Source organism: Orcinus orca, chromosome 8 (genome assembly GCF_937001465.1).
Source record: "Orcinus orca chromosome 8, mOrcOrc1.1, whole genome shotgun sequence".
NCBI classification, from domain to species: Eukaryota; Metazoa; Chordata; class Mammalia; order Artiodactyla; family Delphinidae; genus Orcinus; species Orcinus orca.
Genome location: NC_064566.1, coordinates 91,149,234 through 91,174,372, shown reverse-complemented (window position 1 = coordinate 91,174,372; position 25,139 = coordinate 91,149,234). Strand labels below are relative to the sequence as shown.

Sequence of the window (25,139 nt, the reverse complement as noted above, 5' to 3'; positions counted from 1 at the left end):
CTCAATCTTGGCTCTGAGGTCTCTCCCCTTCCCCAGCTCTGTCTGCATGTGCCCCTATAATTTGCCCTTTACTCACTGCCCAAATTAGATCCCCCTCGACCAAGAGCAGCAGGTAAACCCAATTAGTTTAGGGCGGAATGTGTAAATTTTAGGGTAAGTTGTCCATCCTAGACTCCAGCATTGTCAGTTACTTTAAATTCATTAATACACACACACACACACACACACACACACACACACATCTTGGGGTGGGGGAAGGGTGTTCTTTAAAACCAAGGCAGAAGCAACCAATCCACAGCTTCCACTGTCACTCTATTCTTGAACAGCTGGGAAAGAGGCCCATCACCTAGCTTGCCCGTCATAACACCCACCACCCCATCTCAGACCGGGGGCCCCGGGGACTGCCACCCTCCCTCCCCTTCCTCAGGCCCCTCAGTGGCACCTTGAGGCTGCCAGTCTCTCCAGGCCTGCTGTGGCTTTCAGAAAACAGAGCATTTCTATTTTTAGCACTTCTCAGCCTAATAATACTCCCCAACACCCATTCAGCTTAATCACTTTATTGAGGACGAGAAGCAGGCTCTCCAGCCCCAGTGCTTCTGATGTTAGGAAGTAGTAAAATGTTCAAACTGGTTAAAAATGACACTCATTGGTTTGCCTTTGGTGTTTCTGAAACCTTAATTGTGGCTCAGGCTGTGGATCTAAAGAAGCTTGCAGGTTTCAGAGTCTTTCTTCCTTACCCCCTGCACCATAATTGAGGTGTTACATTACAGCCACGGCATTGACAGTTCCAGGCTCAAAATTCAGGAGCCTTAAGACTCCACACTTTTCCAAACAGAAACATTGCCTGTCGCGCTTAATGCCCATTCTTAACATGAGCCATCAACCCCGCACCCCCAGGAAAAAAACCCTCGCCTTTTCTGGCTGACGTCATACAAAAAGTCCAGGCAGGGTAAATATTTCCCAGGTTAAGCCTTATTAAAGTGCATCTAACAACTAAAATGGCATCGAAGTGCTGCTTGAAAACTGGAAGGTTTGTTTGGTGTCATTAGAGGACCTGAGAATTCGGTGAGTGCAGAATACAGGCTGTTGGCAGCTCTTCCAAAACTTTAGGGTGAGCTTTTGCAAGCACGCAGTCTGTGCCGCGTGAGCTAGGGGCTGGGAGAAGTGGGCAGCCAGGAAAGGACTGGAAACAGGAAAGGACTGGAAGCTGGAATTTGACCTCCGAGGTTAAGACCAGGGGCTTTGGAGGCAGGCAGACCTGCGTTTACAGCCCCACTCTGCCTCTTCCTTGCTGGGCAATCCTGGGCAAGTAAAACTCAGTTTCTTCAACCATAAAGTGGACATAACAATAGGGGTCGTCATAGGGGTTCTTGTGGGGATCACGTGAGATCATGGAATAAAGTGTCTGGCACAGTCCCGGGCACCTGTCAGCCCTCAGTAAATGTCAGCCACCCTTATAACTGTTGCCTTTGGCCTTCTCCCTTCTGCCGTGGGCACCCTCTAAGATGAAGTGTTTGGTCTTTGTCTCTTCAGCCTTGCACAACCACAAAAAAGGAATCTGGCACTAAAATAGCTAACCATAGCCAGCTGTGCAGCCTCAAGGTCCTCGGACACAAGGGAGGGAGCCCCTGTGGGCTCATGGTGGCTGGTGGAGGCTGTTCCAAAGCTGAAGCTTTGAGGGATGACTTCTCAGGCCCCTCCCAGCTAAACAGGCCACAGTCGGGTCCTAGGCCTGCAAACTCACCTGGACAAGGCTCTTCCACATTCCCGGGCCACTCCCTCCCTTTCTTTCCTTCCTTCCTAGGCAAGGGGCTCTAGGCACCTTCCTAAACTTCCTGCTCTTCAGAAGGCAGAGGCGGAATGCCTCATTAAGTTTCGTAGCTAATTTTACAATTTAACCAAACAACACATTCCTGCCTCTATGCAGCCAGCCTCTGACTGGGACAAATTTATCACTGTGAGATGGAGGAAGAAGACGGGCCAGGCCAGAGGCTGAAGGCAGAGTCCTGAAAACTCAAGTGGGAGACGGAGAAGAGAAAACACGGGCCACATACTTTAAAAAAAAAATAGCTCTAAGGGCTTGCCTGGTGGTGCAGTGGTTGAGAGTCCGCCTGCCGATGCAGGGGACACGGGTTCCTGCCCTGGTCCGGGAAGATCCCACATGCCGCGAAGCGGCTGGGCCCGTGAGCCATGGCCGCTGAGCCTGCGCGTCCGGAGCCTGTGCTCCGCAGCGCGAGAGGCCACAACAGTGAGAGGCCCGCGTACCGCAAAAAACAAACAAACAAACAAACAAAAAATAACTCTACATTTGCTCACAGAGCAGAATTCTAGGCTGTGCCAGGCTGAGAAGTTGGGGAAGAAAGCCACGCAGGGCATGCAGTGTCAGAAAGATGGAGAGCTCTATGACAATGACCCTCCCTGTCCCCCCGGGGGGCCGGGGGCTATATCTGGAAGCACAGTTACATGCTGTCCTCTGAGGGGCATGATTCAATGCAGGTGGGCGGCCGGCCAGAGGCCGGGCAAGGCCACCCAGAGGACAAGGTCGGCTTGGCAAAGCCCCAGGGCCTTGCCAAGGGCGCTGAAGAGTCCTTCCCAGGTCCGCTGAGCCCAGACCTGCCTGCGGGTGGCAGGCTCAGACCCGACCTGATTACGACTCTGGCTGGGGGTGTGGTACCAGGGAGGGTAGCATGTCTAAGAAAGTTTCACCATAAAGAATCCTCTGGGACAGAAAAGACTGTATTTACGCAGGCCCACACCTCACCCACCCAGGATGGACAGACCCCAGTTAAGACAGAGGGTGCGATTCCAGCCTTGTTACCTGCGATCAGGCCTGCTCTCAGTGCACACGTCAGCAATGAAGATGCTGGCCTGTGAGTCTCCCTGCCTCCTGGTCAGCTGTCCCCAGGCTTCTGACGCCTGTACCCATCCCTCTCCATCCTATAGTCCAGAGCGTCTGATGCTGGACCCCAAATCTTAATCCATGTAAACCTGGCCCATCAGGGCTCTCCCAGGTGTGCCGGGTTGTTCTCATCAGGCCCCAACAAAGGGACCAGGGAATCGGGGCTGTTCAGGCAGAAATCCCCGATTGAGAGCAGCCTCCCAGAAGAGCTGCTCTCGAGGCCTTTGTCTCTGCTGGGCTCCTCTCTTAATGAAGAAGTAAAATGAAGATGATTCCAGCAAATCAAAAGTTTCAGGGAGTTCTCTCCTTACCTGGAGTTACCTTGTTACTGAAAACCACATGGCCTTGTATAATTACTCCAGCAAAATGCTCACTGCAGCCGCCAATGAGCTCCCGGCGCTCCATTAGCTTGTAATAGTCAGTGAGAGCCACCGAGCTTTAATCCCACTAACCAGAAGACTTCCTATCTCGACTACCTAATGAAAAGTTTAGAACTTGCTTTTTTTTTTTCCTTTTCTTAGGCAAGCAAAAGAATTCCAATCAAAATAAGACGGTTGGTCGGGAAGAGAAGGGAGCGTGTTAATTACCGGGGAAAAGCCTAGAAGAGATGTCTTCGTGAGGTTGAATCCTGGAGAGGACCCAAGGGAAGCAGCGCCAACCTCCGCCTTCACGCCGCACACACAGGGGCTTCACCATGAGGTCTGAGAAGGTGGGCGGGGCCCTGGGGGCCTCAGCCTAAGAAATTCCTCCCCCTTCCTCCATACCCTCCAGGGCAGCCAAGTCTCTGTCCTCAACCTTAGAGGCGCAGCCCTCTAAGCTATGTGTTCTCAACCTGGGCTTCGTGGAGCCTGGGCACTCGCAACATATGCTGGAGTTCATCTAGTCTTGCATGAGAAATAGAGTATATTCCGGATCTGCATCCAACTTGAAACCCCACTTTCACATTTGTGTTTGTTTTGTGGACACCTCAAAATGGAGGGACCATCTGAAGCGCCAGCTTTTTTTTTTTTTTTTTTGCGGTACGCGGGCCTCTCACCGCTGCGGCCCCTCCCAGTGCGGAGCACAGGCTCCGGACGCGCAGGCTCAGCGGCCATGGCTCACGGGCCCAGCCGCTCCGCGGCAGGTGGGATCTTCCCGGACCCGGGCACGAACCCGCGTCCCCTGCATCGGCAGGCGGACTCTCAACCACTGCGCCACCTGGGAAGCCCCAGCTTTTCATTTTTAATGCAGTGTTTCTCAACCTGCAGCCCAAGGAGGGTCATAACGTCCTTAGAACTCTGAGGATTCTCCAGTATGAGAAACTGGGCTTTAAGCCTCTTCAAGACAGCTATGGGCAGAGGAGGGGGAGGAGGGGGAGGAAGGGGAGGGAAGAGACACCTGCCCGACTGGCTCTTGCTCACAGAAGTTCTTGCTTCTTGTCCAGAGAAGCAGATCCACTGCCCACCACAAAGTTCCATGTGGACATTACAGCAAGAAGCCCATCTAAATCCCAGGAACCGCCTTCCTGAAGCCGTTCCTCATCACCCTGGTCCTTGGGAGTGCTTCCCTCCTGTAAACTGCTGCACTCACTCTTTCCCCTTGTGCTGATGGGGGTACGCCCAGCCTTGCTGGGGGCTCACATCACACTCTCAGCCAGACCGACAGCCCCTGGAAGGTAAGGACCCTGGCTGCAGCCCCTCTGTCTGTCCTGCCAGGCTTTGCATCAACTGGCCCTCACTGGCCATCAGCTAACTGATGAACTCATTCATGAACAATTTTACCCCCAAAGATAGTCACATCTAGTGACCCAGAAGAGTCACTGAGGTTTCTCTGCTGCCCCAGGCTTTACAATCTGGTTCCCATTTGGTTGATGTTTTGGTCCCTGGACAAGGCTCCAGCATCCCCAGCGCATGCCTGGGGAAGATGAGGTTGTTGCAGAACAGACAGAATGAGTCTCAGGCCAAGTGGTCCAGCTCCTCTGGACAGAATCCGAAAGATCAGGGAGGCCGTGATCTTCCTGCCGCGTCTCACTCCAAAACTGAAGTCTGAGGAGCTAGCGACACCCCGAGTCATCACAGGTCCCACATTTCGGGGATGCGGCATTGGTCAGCTGCCCCTTTCACTCCTGATTCAGCATCACTGAGCAGAGAGCCTCCCCCCAGGAGCAGAGCACCCAGCTGGGTCTCCATGCAGATGAGAGCACCGGTGCCAGCTCCCTGGTCCTGCCCCTTCTCTCTGTGTGGCGCGGCAGTGGGGTGTAGGAACAGGCAAATGACACAGCCAAGCTCTCACCTGGGTAGGGGGGCCAAATACCCACAGACCCTCCAGCAACGCTCCCAGAACCCACTGCCCTGCAAGGTGATGGGGAGGGGTAACAGCCACCACGGCAGCTACAAATGAACACACGTGACTTGGGCAGAGCTGAAAGAGGCTCATGAGCCTCACACCTGCTCCTGGTGGCCCAGATGCAAGGCCCTGGGCAGTAGCCAACGACCGCATCCCACCCCCAGGACCGCTGGGGACAGACACTTACTGGCTCTCGCTGTCTCAGCCCCCCAGTCACTGAGACACTGGTTATCTTTACAAACAGGAAAGCAAGGCTTCGGTCCAGCACCGCCGTGCAGCATACTGGAAAAGTAAGGGGCAGAGAGCCCTGGCTAGGAATACAGCTTCGCCACTCCTGGCTGTGTGACCTTCCACAAGTTACTTCAATTCTTTAAGCCTCAGTGTCCTCACCAGTAAAATGGGACCAGCACAACTACCTTGCAAGGTCAGCGTACGATAAGTGAGTTCAGACATGGAGAAGGCCGAGCACCACGCCTGGAACACAGCAGGCATCCAGTACGTCTACCGTAGTGATGTTTCTTTCTTCCCCCTGGCCCAGCCATGCCTCCAGAGCCATTCATTTCTTCAACGGTATTTACTGAGAGCCTGCTGTGTGTCAGGCGGTAGGGATGCCAGCGAGCATGCCACCCATAAGGTCCTGCCCCCTCTCCTGTCTCCTCGTCCAGACGTCTGACCCCCAGGGCTGGAAGGATGCAGGGCAGCGCTTTGGGGCTGTTCCCCACCAGGCGCCTCACCACACACTCATCCACTCACCCATTAGTTTATTCAAAAAACCGAGTTATAACCACCTTGCAGGTCACTCTGCTAGGTAGTATGGGAGACATAAATAAATCGCATGTTCTGAAGAAGCTTAGAGTCTAGTAGGCGAAAAAGGACAAGCAAATAAGTAGCGATGACACAAAGAAGGTGACAGATGCCATAAGAGGGGATAGATAAATGGCTATAGGCAATCAGATGGGGGGTGGCCTCTTGTCCTGCCCAGACAGATGCAGCCCATGGCTGAGCCGGCTGACTTTAAAAAGAGAAGAGAAAAAGGATCACTCGCCCGGCTGGCACCGTTCCTAGCACGGGAAACAGGCAGGATCTATTTAAAAAGGCTAGAGGCAGGTTAGAGCCTTTTCTGGCAATTCCCAAAACTCGTGCTTCCTCGAGCTGACTGGATAGCGGGACAGACCCAATCCTGTCAAAATCCTACAGAACTTTAAAAAAAAATCATTTAGCTGTTGCCGGGATGATAAAAGAACCCTGCCATTCAAAGGGAGGGTCCGCATGGGGGGGAAGGTGGAGCTGGTGGGGGAGAGGAGGAGGGGATTGAGAAAAAAGGGAAACGCCCCCCAAATATGGATCAGGGCAACCGGCAAGGGAAATTTATGCATCGTAGTGGCTTTACTACCTAATCAATTCAGTAATTTCAAAAACAATTTTATTTATGTTCCATTTACAACATCAAAAGTTAAAAAAAAAATGGTACTGATGCTAAAATAATACCTCAAGGCGTCTATTTTTAATCAGTTAAAAAAATGGAGGGGGGGTGCTGTGGAAAAAAAAGCAGCCCTGGGTTTCTATACAATCTCTCCCGGGCAGACCACCAACCCTGAGAGAGAGAGAGAGAGGGAGAGAACACAGCCAAGCCCTCTCTGAGAGCCTTCCTGGCTGCCGAACACCGAGCTTGTCAAAAAAAACAAATCCATAATGGCCCGAGGCTCCTCTCCAATCTATTTTCTGCTCAGCTGGTTTTAAATGAAGTTATTATGAGTCATTAAAACACCCGCAAGCCAGTGGAAGTCAGCCAATTACAATTTTAAATTTAGCCTGTTCTCTGCCCCATTCTCTTGTTTTCTTCCTTTGCCCACAGAATACTGCTGCTGTTATGTCTTCCCTCCCTTCCTCTGCCCAAAGTGGAAGAGACAGTTATGAAAATGCAGAGTATTGCACGGAACGCAGAACCATTCATAGGAAACCCAAACTATTAAATTAAAAAATGCAAGACTTCTGCCTCCTCCAAAGTCAACCCCATGTCCCACCTCAGCCCACTGGATTCCTCGGAAACTCTAGACTCGATCCTAGAGCTCATGGGGCTATTTTTTTTAAAATAAAAAGGTTCTTGAGTGGGGTCCTGTTGAGAAACATTTCCATCCATCACACCAAATCAACATGTTCATGGTTGAATCCAAGAAACATACCACCCATACCTGAGAATTAATAACAAACAATGAAGTTGAAATTCAAAGGTAATGCAGGCTTTGCAATTAGGCATGAATGTCGGGGGAAGTCACTAGATATGATGGGCTCATTTCGTTTTTAAATCTGCAAGGTAATGGTCTGTGCGGAGCCATTACAGCAAAGGAACAATTTTGAGTATTTCATGTAACTGTTTCTTCTCAATCTCTTTTTTTCACGTGTGCACCCACAAACACGTGTGCACACACATATACACACAGCTGCCCCTCATTACTGGGAACATAACTGTAGCTTTCCCACATCTTCCAAGGAGTAAGTAGTGTCCTTGCCAAAAAACTGTCCAATCCTACTTCCTCCCCTGACCCTAATTAATGGATGAGTCTGGAAGCTCAGCAGAACAGACCCCTAGACCTCTAGGTACACTTCCCATCACCTCCAGGACCCCTCACCTTCCTGGTTCCTCTCCAAGACACATGCGTGCACGTGCACACACACACGCATGCGTACAGACCATGAGAGGACCAGTGCTTTGCCCCAGTCAGACACAACTCTACGGCCCAGGCAGATGGAGCACCTAGGAAAGGGGTGGCTACCATGTTGTCTCACTGAGAGTCCCTGAAGGCCAGGGTGCAGGCAGGATGCTGCCATGTGTACTGATCCGCCGAGCGTCTCTGGGTGAGATGGGACTTAGGGTTGGTCTGTGGCTCCCAGCCAGGCTCACTGAGAAGAGGGAATGAAATACAGAGGGGTCCACCAGGTCCAATGGGACCAATGGCAATTTAACAAAGGCGGGAGGATTTGTCCTGACCCTTGCAGAATGCAAACCTGAGGCCTGCAAACACAGCTGCCCCATGCTCTGAGGGTCCCCAGAGCAGGGCCGATGTCACCATCCTATCCTTAGCCTTGAATTTCCCCACTCAGTTGCTCCAACTCTGGGGGCCTCAACTGGCAGCACTTCATGGTGTTTATGGAGGACCCTTCTCCCTGAAGCTCATAAAACAGAAGCTTCAGCACCCACCCCACCCCGATACTGCATGGGCCTATTCTCTGGGAGGGGCTCTCACATTTGATATGCATAACCTTTTTATTTTTTTCTTTTTTGTTTTTGAATTTTATTTATTTTTATACAGCAGATGCTTACTACTTATCTATTTTATACATATTAGTGTATACATGTCAATCCCAATCTCCCAGTTCATCCCACCACCAACCCCGCCCCCCCCCCCCGCTTTCCCTCCTTGGTGTCCATGCATTTGTTCTCTACATCTGTGTCTCTATTTCTGCCTTGCAAACCAGTTCATCTGTACCATTTTTCTAGGTTCCACATATATGCGTTAATATACGATATTTGTTTTTCTTTCTGACTTACTTCACTCTGTACGACAGTCTCTAGCTCCATCCACTTCTCTACAAATGACCCAATTTTGTTCCTTTCTATGGCTGAGTAATATTTCATTGTATATATGTACCACATCTTCTTAATGCATTCGTCTGTCGATGGGCATTTAGGTTGCTTCCATGACCTGGCTATTGTAAATAGTGCTGCAATGAACATTCGGGTGCATGTGTCTTTTTGAATCATGGTTTTCTCTGGGTATATGCCCCATAGTGGGACTGCTAGGTATTATGGTAATTCTATTTTTAGTTTTTTAAGGAACCTCCATACTGTTCTCTATAGTGGTTGTATCAATTTACATTCCCACAAACAGCGTAAGAGGGTTCCCTTTTCTCCACACCCTCTCCAGCATTTGTTGTTTGTAGATTTTCTGATGATGCCCATTCTAACCAGTGTGAGGCGATACCTCATTGCAGTTTTGATTTGCATTTCTCTAACAATTAGTGATGTTGAGCAGCTTTTCATGTGCCTCTTGGCCATCTGTATGTCTTCTTTGGAGAGATGTCTATTTAGGTCTTCTGCCCATTTTTTGATTAGGTTGTTTGTTTTTTTAATGTTGAGCTGCATGAGCTGTTTATATATTTTAGAGATTAATCCTTTGCCCGTTGATTCATTTGCAAATATTTTCTCCCATTCTGAGGGTTGTCTTTTCATCTTGTTTATAGTTTCCTTTGCTGTGCAAAAGCTTTTACGTTTCATTAGGTCCCATTTGCTTATTTTTGTTTTTATTTCCATTACTCTAGGAGGTGAGTCAAAAAAGATCTTGCTGTGATTCATGTCAAAGAGTGTTCTGCCTATGTTTTCCTCTAAGAGATTTATAGTGTCTGGCCTTATATTTAGGTTTTTAATCCATTTTGAGTTTATTTTTGTGTATGGTGTTAGGGAGTGTTCTAATTTCATTCTTTTACATGTAGGTGTCCAGTTTTTCCAGTGCCACTTATTGAAGAGACTGTCTTTTCTCCATTGTATATCCTTGCCTCCTTTGTCATAGATTAGTTGACCATAGGTGCATGGGTTTATCTCTGGGCTTTCTATTCTGTTCCATTGGTCTATATTTCTGTGTTTGTGCCAGTTCCATATTGTCTTGATTACTGTAGCTTTGTAGCATAGTCTGAAGTCAGGGAGTCTGATTCCTCCACCTCCGTTTTTTTCCCTCAAGATTGCTTCAGCTATTCAGGGTCTTTTGTGTCTCCATACAAATTTTAAGATTTTTTTGGTTCTAGTTCTGTGAAAAATGCCATTGGTAATTTGATAGGGATTGCACTGAGTCTGTAAATTGCTTTGGGTATTATAGGCATTTTCATAATATTGAGTCTTCCAATCCAAGAGCATGGTATATCTCTCCATCTGTTTGTGTCATCTTTGATTTCTTTCATCAGTGTCTTATAGTTTTCTGAGTACAGGTCTTTTACCTCCTTAGGTAGGTGTATTCCTAGGTATTTTATTCTTTTTGTTGCAGTGGTGAATGGGATTGTTTCCTTAATTCCTCTTTCTGATCTTTTGTTGTTTGTGTATAGGAATGCAAGAGACTTCTGTACGTTAATTTTGTATCCTGCAACTTTACCAAACTCATTGATTAGTTCTAGTAGTTTTCTGGTGGCATCTTTAGGATTATCTATGTATAGTAACATATCATCTGCAAAGAGTGACAGTTTTACTTCTTCTTTTCCAATTTGGATTCCTTTTATTTCTTGTTCTTCTCTGATTGCCGTGGCTAGAACTTCCAAAACTATGTTGACTAATAGTGGTGATAGTGGACATCCTTGTTTTAGAGGAAATGCTTTCAGTTTTTCACCATTGACAATGATGTTTGCTGTGGGTTTGTCGTATATGGCTTTTATTACGTTGAGGTAGGTTCCCTCTATGCCCACTTTGTGGAGAGTTTTTATCATAAATGGGTGCGGAATTTTGTCAAAAGCTTTTTCTGCATCTATTTAGATGATCACATGATTTTTATTGTTCAATTTGTTAATATGGTGTATCACATTGATTGATTTGCGTATATTGAAGAATCCTTGCATCCCTGGGATAAATCCCACTTGATCATGGTGTATGATCCTTTTAATGTGTTGTTGGATTCTGTTGCTAGTATTTTGTTGAGGACTTTTGTATCTATATTCATCAGTGATATTGGTCCGTAATCTTCTTTTTTTGAAGTATCTCTGTATGGTTTTGGTATCAGGGTGATGGTGGCCTCATAGAATCCGTTCGGGAGTGTTCCTTCCTCTGCAATTTTTTGGAAGAGTTTGAGAAGGATGGGTGTTAGCTCTTCTCTAAATGTTTGACAGAATTCATCTGGTCCTGGGCTTTGGTTTGCTGGAAGACTTTTAATCACAGTTTCAATTTCATTACTTGTGATTGGTCTGTTCATATTTTCTATTTCTTCCTGGTTCAGTCTTGGAAGGTTATACCTTTCCAAGAATTTGTTCATTTCTTCCAGGTTGTCCATTTTATTGATATAGTGTTGCTTGTAGTAGTCTCTTATGATGCTTTGTATTGCTGCAGTGTCCGCTGTAACTTCTCCTTTTTCATTTCTAATTGTATTGATTTGAGTCCTCTCCCTCTTTTTCTCGATGAGTCTGGCTAAAGGTTTATCAATTTTGTTTACCTTCTCAAAGAACCAGCTTTTAGTTTAATTGATCTTTGCTATCGTTTTGTTTCTATTTCATTTATTTTTGCTCTGATCTTTATGATTTCTTTCCTCCTACTAACTCTGGGTTTTGGTTGTTCTTCTTTCTCTGTTCCTTTATGTGTATGGTTAGATTGTTTATTTGAGATTTTTCTTGTTTATTGAGGTAGGATTGTATTACTGTAAACTTCCCTCTTGGAACTGCTTTTGCTGCATCCCATAGGTTTTGGACTGTCGTGTCTTCATTGTCATTTGTCTCTAGGTGTTTTTTGATTTCCTCTTTGATTTCTTCAGTAATCTTTTGGTTATTTAGTAACGTATTGTTTATCCTCCATGTGTTTGTGTTTTTTACATTCTTTTTCCCTGTAATTTATTTCTAATCTCATAGTGTTGTGGTCGGAAAAGATGCTTGATATGATTTCAGTTTTCTTAAATTTACCGAGGCTTGATTTGTGACCTAAGATGTGATCTATCCTGGAGAATGTTTTGTGTGCACTTGAGAAGAAAGTGTGATATGCTGTTTTTGGATGGAATGCCCTATAACAACCCAATCCAAAAATGGGCAGAAGACCTAAACAGACATTTCTCCAAAGAAGATATACAGATTGCCAACAAACACGTGAAAGAATGCTCAACATCCCTAATCATTAGAGAAATGCAAATGAAAACTACAATGAGGTATCATCTCCCACTTGTCAGAATGGCCATCATCAAGAAATCTACAAACAAAGCTGGAGAAGGTGTGGAGAAAAGGGAACCCTCTTGCACTGTTGGTGGGAATGTAAATTGATGCAGCCATTATGGAGAACTGTATGGAGGTTCCTTAAAAAACTAAAAATAGAGTTACCATAATACCCAGCAATCCCACTACTGGGCGTATACCCAGAGAAAACCATAATTCAAAAAGACACATGCGCCCCAATGTTCACTGCAGTGCTGTTTACAATAGCCAGGTCATGGAAGCAACCTAAAAGCCCATTGACAGATGAATGGATAAAGAAGATGTGGTACATATATACAATGGAATATTACTCAGCCATAGAAAGGAACAAAATTGGGTCATTTGTAGAGAAGTGGATGGAGCTAGAGACTGTCATACAGAGTGAAGTAAGTCAGAAAGAGAAAAACAAAGATCATATATTAACACATATATGTGGAACCTAGAAAAATGGTACAGATGAACGAGTTTGCAAGAAGAAATAGAGACACAGATGTAGAGAACAAACATATGGACACCAAGTGGGGAAAGTGGTGGTGGTGGTGGGGGGTGGTGTGATGAATTGGGAGATTGGGATTGACATATATACAGTAATATGTATAAAATGGATAACTAATAAGAACCTGCTGTATAAAAAAAGAATAAAATTACATTTAAATAATGTAATAAATAAATAAATAAATATCAAATTTATCTGGTCTATTGTGTCATTTAAAGCTTGTGTTTCCTTATTAATTTTCTGTTTGGATGATGTGTCTTTTGGTGTAAGTGAGGTGTTAATGTCCCCCACTATTATTGTGTTACTGTTGATTTCCTCTTTCATAGCTGTTAGTATTTGCCTTATGTATTGAGGTGCTACTATGTTGGGTGCATATATATTTACAATTGTTATATCTTCTTCTTGGATTGATCCCTTGATCATTATGTAGTGTCCTTCCTTGTCTCTTGTAACATTCTTTATTTTAAAGTCTATTTTATGTGATAGGAGTATTGCTACTCCAGCTTTCTTTTGATTTTCATTTGTATGGTACATCTTTTTTCATCCCATCACTTTTAGTCTGTATATATCCCTAGGTCTAAGTGGGTCTCTTATAGACAGCATATACATGGATCTTGTTTTTGTATCCATTCAGCAAGCCTATGTCTTTTGGTTGGAGCATTTAATCCTTTCACATTTAAGGTAATTATCGATATGTATGTTCCTATTACCATTTTCTTAATTGTTTGGGCTTTGTTTTTGTAGCTCTTTTTCTTCTCTTGTGTTTCCCACTTAGAGAAGTTCCTTTAGCATTTGTTGTAGAGCTGGTTTGATGGTGCTAAATTCTCTTAGCTTTTGCTTGTCTGTAAAGGTTTGATTTCTCTATCAAATCTGAATGAGATCTTTGCCAGCTAGAGTAATCTTGGTTGTAGGTTCTTCCATTCCATCACTTTAAATGCACTGTGCCACTCCCTTCTGGCTTGTAAAGTTTCTGCTGAGAAATCAGCTGTTAACCTTATGGGAGTTCCCTGGTATGTTTTTCATCATTTTTCCCTTGCTGCTTTTAATAATTTTTCTTTGTCTTTAATTTTTGTCAATTTGATTACTATGTGTCTAGGCGTGTTTCTCCTTGGGTTTATCCTGCCTGGGACTCTCTGTGCTTTCTGGACTTGGGTGGCTATTTCCTTTCCCATGTTAGGGATGTTTTTGACTATAATCTTTTCAAATATTTTCTCAGGTCCTTTCTCTCGCTCCTCCTTCTGGGACCCCTATAATGCGAATGTTGGTGCGTTTAATGTTGTCCCAGAGGTCTCTTAGTCTGTCTTCATTTCTTTTTTCTTTATTCTGTTTGGTGGCAGTGAATTCCACCATTCTGTCTTCCAGGTCTCTTATCCGTTCTTCTGCCTCAGTTATTCTGCTGTTGATTCCTTCTAGTGTATTTTTCATTTCAGTTATTGTATTGTTCATCTCTGTTTCCTTGTTCTTTTTTTTTTAATTAATTAATTTATTTGTTTTTATTTTTGGCCATGCTGGGTCTTCATTCTGTGTGAGGGCTTTCTCTAGTTGCAGCGAGCGGTGCACTGGCTTCTCATTGTCGTGGCTTCTCTTGTTGCAGAGCACGGGCTCTAGGCGTGCAGGCTTCAGGTGTTGTGGCACATGGGCTCTAGAACACAGGCTTAGTAGTTGTGGCTCACGGGCTTAGCTGCTCTGCAGCATGTGGGATCTTCCCAGGCCAGGGATCGAACCCGTGTCCCCTGCATTGGCAGGTGGATTCCCAACCACTGCTCCACCAGGGAAGCCCTGTTTGTTTGTTCTTTAATTCTTCTGGGTCTTTGTTAAACATTTCTTGCATCTTCTCAATCTTTGCCTCCATTCTTTTTCCAAGGTCCTGGATCATCTTCACTATCATTATTCTGAATTCTTTTTCTGGAAGGTTGCCTATCTCCAATCCATTTTGTTGTTTTCATGGGGTTTTATCTTGTTCCTTATCTGGTACATAGTCGTCTGACTTTTCATTTTGTCTATCTTTCTGTGAATGTGGTTTTTGTTCCACAGCCTCCAGGATTGTAGTTCTTCTTCCTTCTGCTCTCTGCCTCTGGTGGATGAGGTGATCTAAGAGGCTTGTGCAAGCTTCCTGACGGGAGTGACTGGTGGTGGGTAGAGCTCCGTATTGCTCTGGTGGGCAGCACTCAGTAAAACGTTAATCTGCTCGTCTGCTGATGGGTGGGGCTGAGTTCCCTCCCTGTTGGCTGCTTGGCCTGAGGCAACCGAGCACTGGAGCCTAGAGGCTCTTTGGTGGGCTAATGGTGGACTCCAGGAGGGCTCAGGCCAAGGAGTACTTCCCAGCACTTCTGCTGCCCGTGTCCTTGTCCCTGTGGTGAGCCACCGCCACACCCCGCCTCTGCAGGAGACCCTCTAACACTAGCAGGTAGGTCTGGTTCAGTCTCCTACGGGGTCACTGCTCGTTCCCCCTGGGTCATGATGTGCACAGTACTTTATGTGTGCCCTAAAGAGTGGAGTCTCTGTTTCCCCCAGTCCTGTTGAAATCCTGCAATCAAATCCCGCTAGCCTTCAAAGTCTGATTCTCTGGGAATTCCCCCTCCCGTTGCTGGAACCCCAGGTTGGGAAGCCTGACATAAGGCTCAGAACCTTCACTCCAGTGGGTGGACTTCTGTGGTATAATCGTTCTCCAGTTTGTAAGTCACCCACCCAGCAGTTATGGGATTCGATTTTATTGTGATTGCGCCCCTCCTCCCATCTCATTGTGGCTTCTCCTTTGTCTTTGTATGTGGGGTATCTTTTCTGGTGAGTTCCAGTGTCTTCCTGTCGATGACTGTTCAGCGTTAGTTGTGATTCTGGTGCTCTCGCAAGAGGGAGTGAGCGCATGTCCTTCTACCGCACCATCTTGAACCAGTCTCCCATAATCTTTTTCTGAGGGTGGGCACCGCAAATTGTGGAAGCCTCAGTCCCCACCAGACCCAGATGTTCCCCAGAAGTACAAAGAAGTTAGTAACAGGGTATTCCCTTATTCAACAAGTACTCATCAAAAGCCTTCTATGTGCCGGGCACCATGCCAGGCCACTGGGGTGTGGGGGTGAACACTCTCCCAGGTGCCCGGTGGGCTCTGTACTCAGGTGCATGGTACAGACCTCTGAAAGCACCATGCCAGCAAGGTGTACTTTTTAGTGGCAAAGTCCAATAAGAATCTTGCAAAACCTAACCCTGCTCATCCACTTGCCCATGCTCAGCTCAACTTAAGAAAACATCCAGGGACCTAGGAACCAAGCCAGAGAAGCCCCACTCTGGTCCCTGAGAGGTAAGGGACAGGAGTTCTCGGAGCACTCTGGAGTCCTCCCCAGGCCTTCTGGGACAGAGTAACAATTTGTTCCCCACCTCAACCACCGCCCAACTTCCAAGCTAAGAAACTCTGAGCTGTGAGAGAGAAGGCCAATCAAGGTGGAGGGAGACAAAGTCTAATGAAGACACAAGAAGAAAGACACGAAATGCACAGGAGCATTGGGAAAAGGCCCAGGCCGACACAGATGCAAGGACAGGGACGAAGAGATGGAGTGACATGAAAGGAGACTGGGAAAAAAATGGAAGCGAGGAGAAAAGCAGAGCTGAAAAATAAACACCTGCCACCAGAGTGAGCTCAGAAGACAGCGCCGAGAGGAACAGCCAGCAGAGAGAGCCATCACTACATGGTCTGGAGGCAGCTGGTCTATCGGGCACAGCCCTGGACACTGGGACCCAGGCACAGCCCGGGTAGAGGGCAAGGGCACAAGGGCTGAGGAGAGAAGAGGGCAAGGGAGGACCACCTAGGAATCCTGGCAGGGTGCACATCCGGGAAGGTGAAAAGACCCCGGAAATAAGAAAATGTCATCCCCTTCGGGTGGATCACACACCAACATCCTACCCTGCAACCTCGTTAGCCGTCCATCCTCAGACAAAAATAAGGGCCAGCAAAGCAGCCCGGAATGTAGAAGGATGGTGAGAGCGAGGGAGAGGGAAAGAGAGAACAGGAGAACAGATAGACAGACGGGATGTCCCAGCATCCACCTCTCGAGGGCCATTCATTTCCTGACAGGAACGTCATTATCTTGCTTGACAGAATCATACGGTACGCAAGGGAGTATGGGGGGAGAAGCCACCCTATTTTGGGATAGAAAAATCAGAGAGAGAGAAACAGAGGGAGAAAGAAGGTTATTACATAATTTCCACTTTCTTCCCTCCACCCTTAATGTTCTATCTGACAGGCTCCTCTCTTAGGGGGGAAAAATGACAAATCCAATCCAAAATGCAACAGCCTGTGTTCTGTTCGGAGAGCACACAGTGTACTGTACAGCCCATAAAACTCCAAACAGCCTCCAGACACTGCCGCAATCGTCCTCCATCAAAACACTTTGTCTTGCATACAAAAATAAGATACAGCGCTGAACGGAATACAAAATCAGCCCATTACAGTACAGGGAGACTGCTACTTAGCAACGAGGGGGCTCTAAAGCCTCGATGCTCTACAGGAAGCAAAATCTGTCGAGCCTGTTGGGCAAATGATAAACATTAGCAGTATTAAACAACACAAAAGCCATGTAAATGGATAGACATAATGTGGAAACGAATTTATAGAATAAATTGGGAGGGGGCACTCAAGCCTACGGGGAGAGGCTGGGCTCCAGAGGGGTAGAGGCACGAGCTTCCCAAACCCCTGCTAAGGCACCACATGGAGGGAGAGACATGTGTATTTGGGGAGAGGGCTATGTGAACCCCCTTTTCACACAGGGGCTGTAGGTGAAGGGGTGGGAGAGAAGTGGTGAAAACACTGTTTAATACGATGACCTGCGATGAACTTTCCGAACTTTCTCTGTACAGCTGGCCCAACGTGACATCTTCAGGGCCGGGGGACCCAGGCACACACCTCCAGCAGCACTGCAGTGGGGAAATGGGTGGGCTTTATCTGCCCCGGGGCCAGTATCGCACCCAATGCCATCACAGGACCTGTCACTTGCTGTAAACAACATCCTTGCCCAAAAAAAAAAAAAAAAACCAACCCAGAAAACAAAACCAAAAACACCCCATCTGGGCTGGAAACACCAGTATATTTCATCAGGTAAAGGGGAAAAATACCCTGGCTGTGAACCAGCAGCAGGGTTTCGGTTCTCCGCCAAAACGGGAGCTAAAAGGCAAAGCCATATTCTTCTGGTCTCCTTTTAGGCTCTTGAGGCAGAAAGGGAGAAGGGGCGGGGGTGGGGGACAGCGAGGAATGGGGAGGAGAGGGGGAAGAAATGTATTTTTCATCAGCCAGTATATAATTTATAAACAGCACTAAACAGTTTTTGTTTTCTTTCTCGTCTCTCCCGTGTACGGGCTTGGACAGCAGTCAAGGCTGCGTTAATTTCTGCTTTGGGTACAGTGTGTTCTTGGAGGCACATCTGCAAGCGATCATAAACTCTCTGGAATGCTGGCAGAACATCCAGACCTGCCGGCAGGCCGGTGACGACACCACTCTGGGAAAAAGTTCGGGAAGCAGGCCAGGTTCAGAGCAGGGAGGGAGAGAGGGGAGCGTGCTGGAGAGAGAGCCGGGGAACGTAGCTTCTCTTCCCTCTTCCTGTGCCCCCATCACCCAAGAGGACCAAGGGGAAGGCAGGCTCTGAGCCACTCACGTCCCATCTTAACCCAAACCCTCCATCGTGCCCAGCTCTGCAGGCATGTTGAGTGAGGCTGAGGTCCTGAGAAGTTTCTTCTTGGTTATCTCCTGGTTTTACCCTGATGGCAGAAAGCCAACCAGAAGAAGGGAGTGAGCAGAGAGGGAGCAAATGGACCCTGGGTTCCAAGCTGCCTGGATAACCTCAGTCTCTTGCTTTTAGCAGATGCCTGATCTGGAAAGAGAGGGGGGAGTGAGAGGAAGAAGCTGCAAGGTCAGGAGAAGCCATCTTTGCATCCTGAGGTTCTTCTCCATCATCGTCACGGGGACCAGCTCATCTCCCCGCCTCGCAGTCCCAGGGCGTAATCCAGTTACCTCGTTCCCCCACACATTCTCTGTCTTTGGGAAGAAGGACCCTGAACCTCAAAGCTTAGTATTATTCCCAAAAGAGAAAAAAGGGGGACAGGTACAACCCACAGATCTTCGACATCTCGTGAAATTTTGTTTCTTCCATCTGATCAGGGGAAAGCATGAGAGAACCAATCTGGTTTCTGACCCCAACCCCTCCTGCCCTTTTCCCCACCAGACGGTGACCTGGCCCCAGATGATATGTCCTGGCCACACCATGCTGCTGCTGGAATCAGAAGATCTGTCAGCCAAAGACCACGCTCCTTCCCGGTGGCTCTGACTGTGGCGAGGAGTCTGGTATCGGGGTGTTTCTCAATAGCCAAGGCTCACAGTGCCTGGAGAAGGGTGAGGAGGAGTGAGCATGCAGGATGGGATCCCCCCAAAGAAGGGCTGTGTGCCCCTAACCACTGCAAGAGGCACAGGCCACGCCCCCCTCCAGCCGCGCCCCAGGACAGACTGCCTGTCACGCCATTTCCCCAAGAGTCTTATGCACCCTCTACTCCAGCCTAGTGTGCATCAAAAAGCCCAACAGTCCTTTCTGTTCCAGAGGAATGAAAGTGTCCCTTCCTTATCCGATCTTTCAGCGCTTTTGAGTGCCCTAGGTGAAATGCAAATCATTTTGCTTGCACTGATTTTGCTTGCAATCTTGCCCGGCTCCTCCCTTCTAAACCCTGCCCCCTCCTCCCCCCACGCCCAGCCTACAGGCCCAGCTACACTGCACGTCACCCCAGGCGGCGTGGGCTGCCCCCACCAGGTGCTCTCAGAAATCCATTCTACCACCTTCTCCCAGGAGCCCCCTTCCTCCTTGAATTCCTCCTAGAACTCTTTCTTGGCGCTCAGCACACACCACCTTCTTTTATAACTTTACAGTCAAACATCTCTCCTACTAGACCTAAGCGCCCGGAGGGTAGGGGTGCTGCCTGTTCTCCAGTGTTAAGTACACAGAGCCTGATGCATCTGCTGGCTCCAGAAATGAATGACACTCCCAGAACAGAAGCAGGCCACAGAAATATGCAAGCCTCTAAATAGCATGCGGCCAAGGCAAAACTAGGGGCAAGCAGTTCTGGGTGTGCTCAGTTATAATCCACCAGCACATCAGGCCAAGCTGTGGGAAACACTACCTAATGGGAAACGCTACCCGAGCAAATCGCAGGACCAACTCGAGTCATCGCCCGAGTCTGTGGTTTCTGCATGGAAATCCAGAGCTAGGATGTTCTCTTAAGTAAGAACAAGGAGTGGCAAAGAGACAGAGGGTCACAGATGCTCCCACGAGGGATGGGGCAGCAAAAGATGGGCAGGAGACTTCAGAGGGATCCGGGGATGCAGAGGGGCTGGGATTCTTCCCCGGCTCCCTGCATTATCCTCCACCCAAGATTCATGCTCCAGAAGGGGCAGCTTTGCAAAGTGTTCTAGTGGTCACTTTTCTCACCCCAAATCTCTTTCTCAACGCTCGGACTTCCTGATCCCCAAACCACCTCTGAGAATGCAGGGTCTGGCCAGATCAGTCTCATTAGTGAGTGAGTTAGGTTATTGTTCGTTAATTTAAACTTATTGTTATCATCAGGTATATCTCATAAACATTTGGTTAGTTAACGCCTTCAAATCAAAATCAAAACTTCAATTAAGCTGAACATTCCTACTACCATTTAGGGTCTGAAAAGAGAAAAAAGAAAGAGAGAGAGAGAGAAAGAGAATTGTCTCTAAGAAGGACCTCCTACAGGGCAAGCTTCTAATTAAACAAATTGTCAATTTCAACACAATGAAAACTGATTTAAGAGTATAAATCTGGTATTCCAGTCACTGAAAATAAGACCTCACAGTGTCGATCTTATACAGGCTGATTTCCTTGGATAGGGAAACATGGAAGAGAGGAGGAAGACAATTCGAGAAAGAGGAAAGCTGGGTGGGGGGGAGAGTGAGCCTTTGAGAAATAATATCTCCGCAGAATTCAATGAGGCCTGTACTCCAGCATCAGAGAAACTCCTTCTTTCCTCCTCCTTCACCCCACCCCTACCAGATGAGAAAAAAAAAATTAATCGTGTATGATGACAAACTTGGCTCAGCACTCACTGTACACACTGTACCCACAAGGCTGGCACCCAGCCAGGCCTGGCCCAGCGCCAGAACTACAATAACAAACACAGGCCACGCTCGCCAAGAGGGGGTAGGGCAGCAAGCACGCAGAGCCCGTGCAGCTCTGCGAAGGAGAGACGGCAGGAATGAGCCTCTCCTGGGCAGTGACAATATTTAGGGGAAGCCAGGAGCTCCCTGACCCCAACCCAGAGCCCAGACTCCCTTCACCACGGCCTGACCCCTTTTTAAAACACAGTCCCCAGGGCTGTGGAGCAACTCTTGTTCCGTGATGCTCTGCACCGCTGCTCCAACCCCTGGTGACCTTGTGTAAGGTGGGTCTGCGTTACAGACCCTCAGGGCCCATCCTGGCTGCTGCCTCCCTGCACGGAGCCTTCAAAACAGGGCAGCAAGAAAATCTCATGTCATCTAATCAAACGTCTCCTCTAAGACCTCACAAAGGTCTGATATCGTGCAACTGGGGGAGGAATTGGAACAGGTAAAACCCAACTTCTGCTACTGGAATCCCGGAGAAGACCTGGCACCACTGGCCCAGCCCTCTGACCCCACCTCCCCGACATGGTCAGGTCTCTCTAGAGGCCTCAGGGCCTTCGCTGTTTACCAGGGGGGCAAACAATTCGGGATCAGCCTCACAAAGCCCTTGCTGCTGCTTTATTTTCAAGCCATTCTGGCACAGGGGTGAGAGATATATGGGACCAGAGAAAGAGAAAACAGAGCACAGAAATATCAGAGTTGAAGCAGGCTATGAGCTATCTGCAAGGGTGAACTAAGGCCTTGCTGTGACCCATCATACCTTCCCCATCACCGACTCCTCTTTTATAAGGGCAGTGGCAAGTGAATTTCAGAGGGACAAATCATTTGCACAGACTTCAGCGGCAGACAGGAAAAGTTAAGAAAATAGGCCCCAGCTCCCAAAGCTGCCAGGGTATCCACACAAGACTGTGGGACCTTGAACTAGCATCTCGGTCATGGGCTGGTGCAAAGTCACTCGTCAGAAGCGGGGGCTCTGCACCCCCTGAACGTGCGTAAGCAGCTCCTCCTCTCTCTGCCACCCCACCGGCTCTACCAACGCCGCTGAAGTGTTGGGCTTCACGATGGAGACCTCGGCTAACTCACACTCAGCCAGTGGGCTCCTGGCTGCCCTCCAGTGAACCCCTGGGACACAGTCTAAACAATTCCTATTGCAGGAGAGACCCGGTGGGAGACTGGAATTTCCTTGAGTTGCCCGGCCTCCCAGGCTGCAGTCGTCCATTCAACCAGTATCTATAGACTCCAATTCCGTGCCAGGTAATGTGCGGCACCTAATGGGGACAGACCCTGTCCCCAAGTAGCTTATTCCAGTCTATTAGGGGAACAGAGGGAAAGGGAAGTTACGTTTACTGAGAGCCTATCGTGCGTCGGGCAGCGTGCGAAGCATCTAACGGGAGCCTTCCGTTTGGAGGCTCAGAGGTTTACATTTCTTGCCCAAGGTCACATGGTCAGGAGGTAGATGCCCAAATTCCTAACCCTGATTCCCAAGCAGGAGGAGATAAGGCAATTCCATTAATAACAATAATACAGAGAAGAAAGATTGGGTCCAAAGACAGCTTTGGATAAAAAAATATGGACTCCAGGAGAAGGCTCAATTGCTTCTGGCCGGATGTGAGGAACAGTTGAGGATGACATCGTGGAAGGGAACTCGGAAAATCTGGGAAGACTAGGGATGGGTTATTCCACGCAGAGGGAAGCGGGTGAACAAAGCCACAGAGCTTGGAAAGCGAGCTGTGCTGGTCCACACACAGTGTGGACAAGCACATGAGTCTGGCTAGTGCACTAGACTCAAGGAAACAGTAAGGAGAAAGGGTGCTTACCAGGCTGAGTTACCGAGAGGGCGAGGAAGCTTCAAGCGCAGGCTATACTACCCACGTGGAAGCATCCAATGGCACGTAGTCAGAGACCACACAGGGGGCTGGAGCACGGAGCGAATGAAATGGAAGACCCACACTCTGCTCTGGGGGAGGGTGGCTGACCTGTGGGCAGACAGCTCACGAAACTCCCCCACTAAACCCTCAACAACCTGCAAAGGTGAAGGGGGAGCAAAAAGATTGGAGGTGCAAGTTATAAAAATAAAAAGAGTGCACGGGTACCAGGCAGATGCCAAGCGCAGGAGCGCCTGGGCCCAGGACTCGGGGCCAACGTGGGGCAGGTGGGGGTTGAGGATGGCTCTGAGGGGCCAGGTGTCGGGGAGGGGAGGCCCCACGGGGAGGAGAAATGGAACACAAAGACACGGGGTACAGCGAGACAGACAGTGGCCCGGTGCGGCCCAATCTTTGGATCTGGAAGAGGGAAGATTGGGAAGTGAGAAGGAGTTAGGGCACTTGACGAAGGGCCATGAAGGCCAGGGAGAGTGACAGCACCCCATGCAGCGCAGAGGCACAGGGGCTCTGCAGTGAGGCGGTGGCGAGCGGAAGCATATACAAAGCCACCGAATGCACTTCCACGACCAAGGCGATGGAGGCAGCGAGGACAGACTATAAGCAGCCAGACTGTCCTCAACGGGAGTACGGTGATGGGAACGCTCCCAAACGACAACTTCAGAACTGGGGAAAGGGAGGGAGGTGGAAGCAGAAGCAGCCACTGTATGGTAAGGAGTGTACTACAGACGCCTTCGTCATACATTCTGTTACCTAACTGATGTGAGTTAGCAACACCTGCCCTTTACCGATACAGAAACTGGGGGTTCAGAAGACAAACCTGCCCGAGGTCACACAGATGGAGATCTGCCCAACCCCAAAGCAGGCTCATTTCACAAACACTCTGAACCACCAACCGCCTGGAGGGCCCCTTGCTGGAGGCAAAATGGGAAAGGAAGAGCAGACACTGACCATGGACTAGACAGATGGGAGACAGCAAGACGGAGTAAGAAGACAGCCCTCTCTTCTCCCCCAAAACGTGACTCCAAGGTTGAAAGGCAAGGGAATTAGAGGGAAAAGAGCACTGGCCCCAGCAAGGAAGTGCGGTGGCCTCTGCAGCTGAAGCCAGGCGACGGCTTGGCCTCGAAGCAGCAGCCCTGGACCTGCTGTATCCCTCCCTCCACCGAGAACGCCTGGGCACGCTGCATGACAGTGCTCTCCCCTCTCCACGCCTCACGGGGCAGAGAAGCTTTGCTCAAACACGAGCAAAAATACCAGCAGCTGCCACGTCGACCCCACTAGAATTGGATAAAATTAACTTGCAAAAGCCAGCACGCTGTAACTAGCTTTGTGTTCCAACCTTTCTATATCTATTTAATTAAAGGCTCCTGTATAATTAGTGAACCCAAGAGTCAGATTCATTAGACAGCGAGAACCTAATTCCACAACTGTTCTGCTAATGAAACTGCAGTCTACTTTGGAAGGTGGATCACACAGGGCGCTGGGTACCAACAAAGCCCCAGGAAGCCCAGGAGAGCAGGACGATGGGCTCATCCAGACGGTCACATGGTCAGGATGGACTTTTTGCTCCAGGAGCCTGGACGGAGCGTCCACAGGATGAGGTGGACCAAGGCCCGGCTGGCAGTGGGGATAGCCATGCTCTGGGTTGGGGGTGAAAGTGGGCAGGAGGTGGGTGCCCGTGCTCCAACAGGCCAGTCAGGGCATCCTCGCCTACCTGAATGAGCCAGTAAGTGCATTCTCAGTCGCAAACTATCCAGGAACCGCTTTCCGCAGAGCTCACACCCGTACGTCTTCATCCCACTGTGCAGCTTCCTGTAGGGGAAAGGAAAAGACAGGTTGCTGCTGCTGTGGCTGGACAGAAAGCAGGCCCACCCCTACCTGGGGGCTTGGCAGCCATGCCTGTGGCAGGTGAGCAAGAGGAAGGGAGATGGAGAGCAGGGGAGCTGCAGATGGGTGCTGACGGAGACATATCCCTGGATCCACAACAGCTGGAAGCCCCCTTTCCCATGGAAGGCTGCCAGGGAAGCATCTATTCCCGGTCTTGTCCAAGGGCTAGAAGGATAGGGCACTTCCTACTTCTTCATCCACTGGCACGTAGACCAAGAAGAAAAATCAGATTCAATTGTGGAGAGAGGAAAGAGGAAGCACCAGGCCAGTTAGACAGACATAATCCTCACGAACTAGCACAAAGCACACGTGGAGGCAGAGGCGCCTCTGCTTACTTCACTCGCGGCACGGCCCTCACTGTGCTGCGTTGTGCATATATCCGGCTCCCCCAAGAGACTGCTGACCCGGGAGAGCTGCCCCGTACCTGCTCTCTCTCATAGCCCAGCTCCCACACAGCGACTGGCACGTCGCAGCTTATTAGTGAACTGATGCCTTCGTGGACAAAAGATGCCCCTCTCTCGGGGCATCCAGAGCTTCTCAAAACGGCAGTCACTCTCCAACACACAAAACCTT

General features: G+C 48.7%; 1 protein-coding gene across 1 annotated transcript in view; it reads right to left on the bottom strand.

The window, feature by feature from the left end:
- ZBTB16 (zinc finger and BTB domain containing 16) overlaps positions 1 to 25,139 on the bottom strand; it is a 195,162-nt gene that overhangs the window by 77,302 nt on the left and 92,721 nt on the right. The window contains exon 3 of the mRNA XM_004273381.4: positions 24,394 to 24,491. Within this exon, the coding sequence (XP_004273429.1) occupies positions 24,394 to 24,491 (98 nt within the window). The remainder of the gene's footprint in view (positions 1 to 24,393; positions 24,492 to 25,139) is intronic.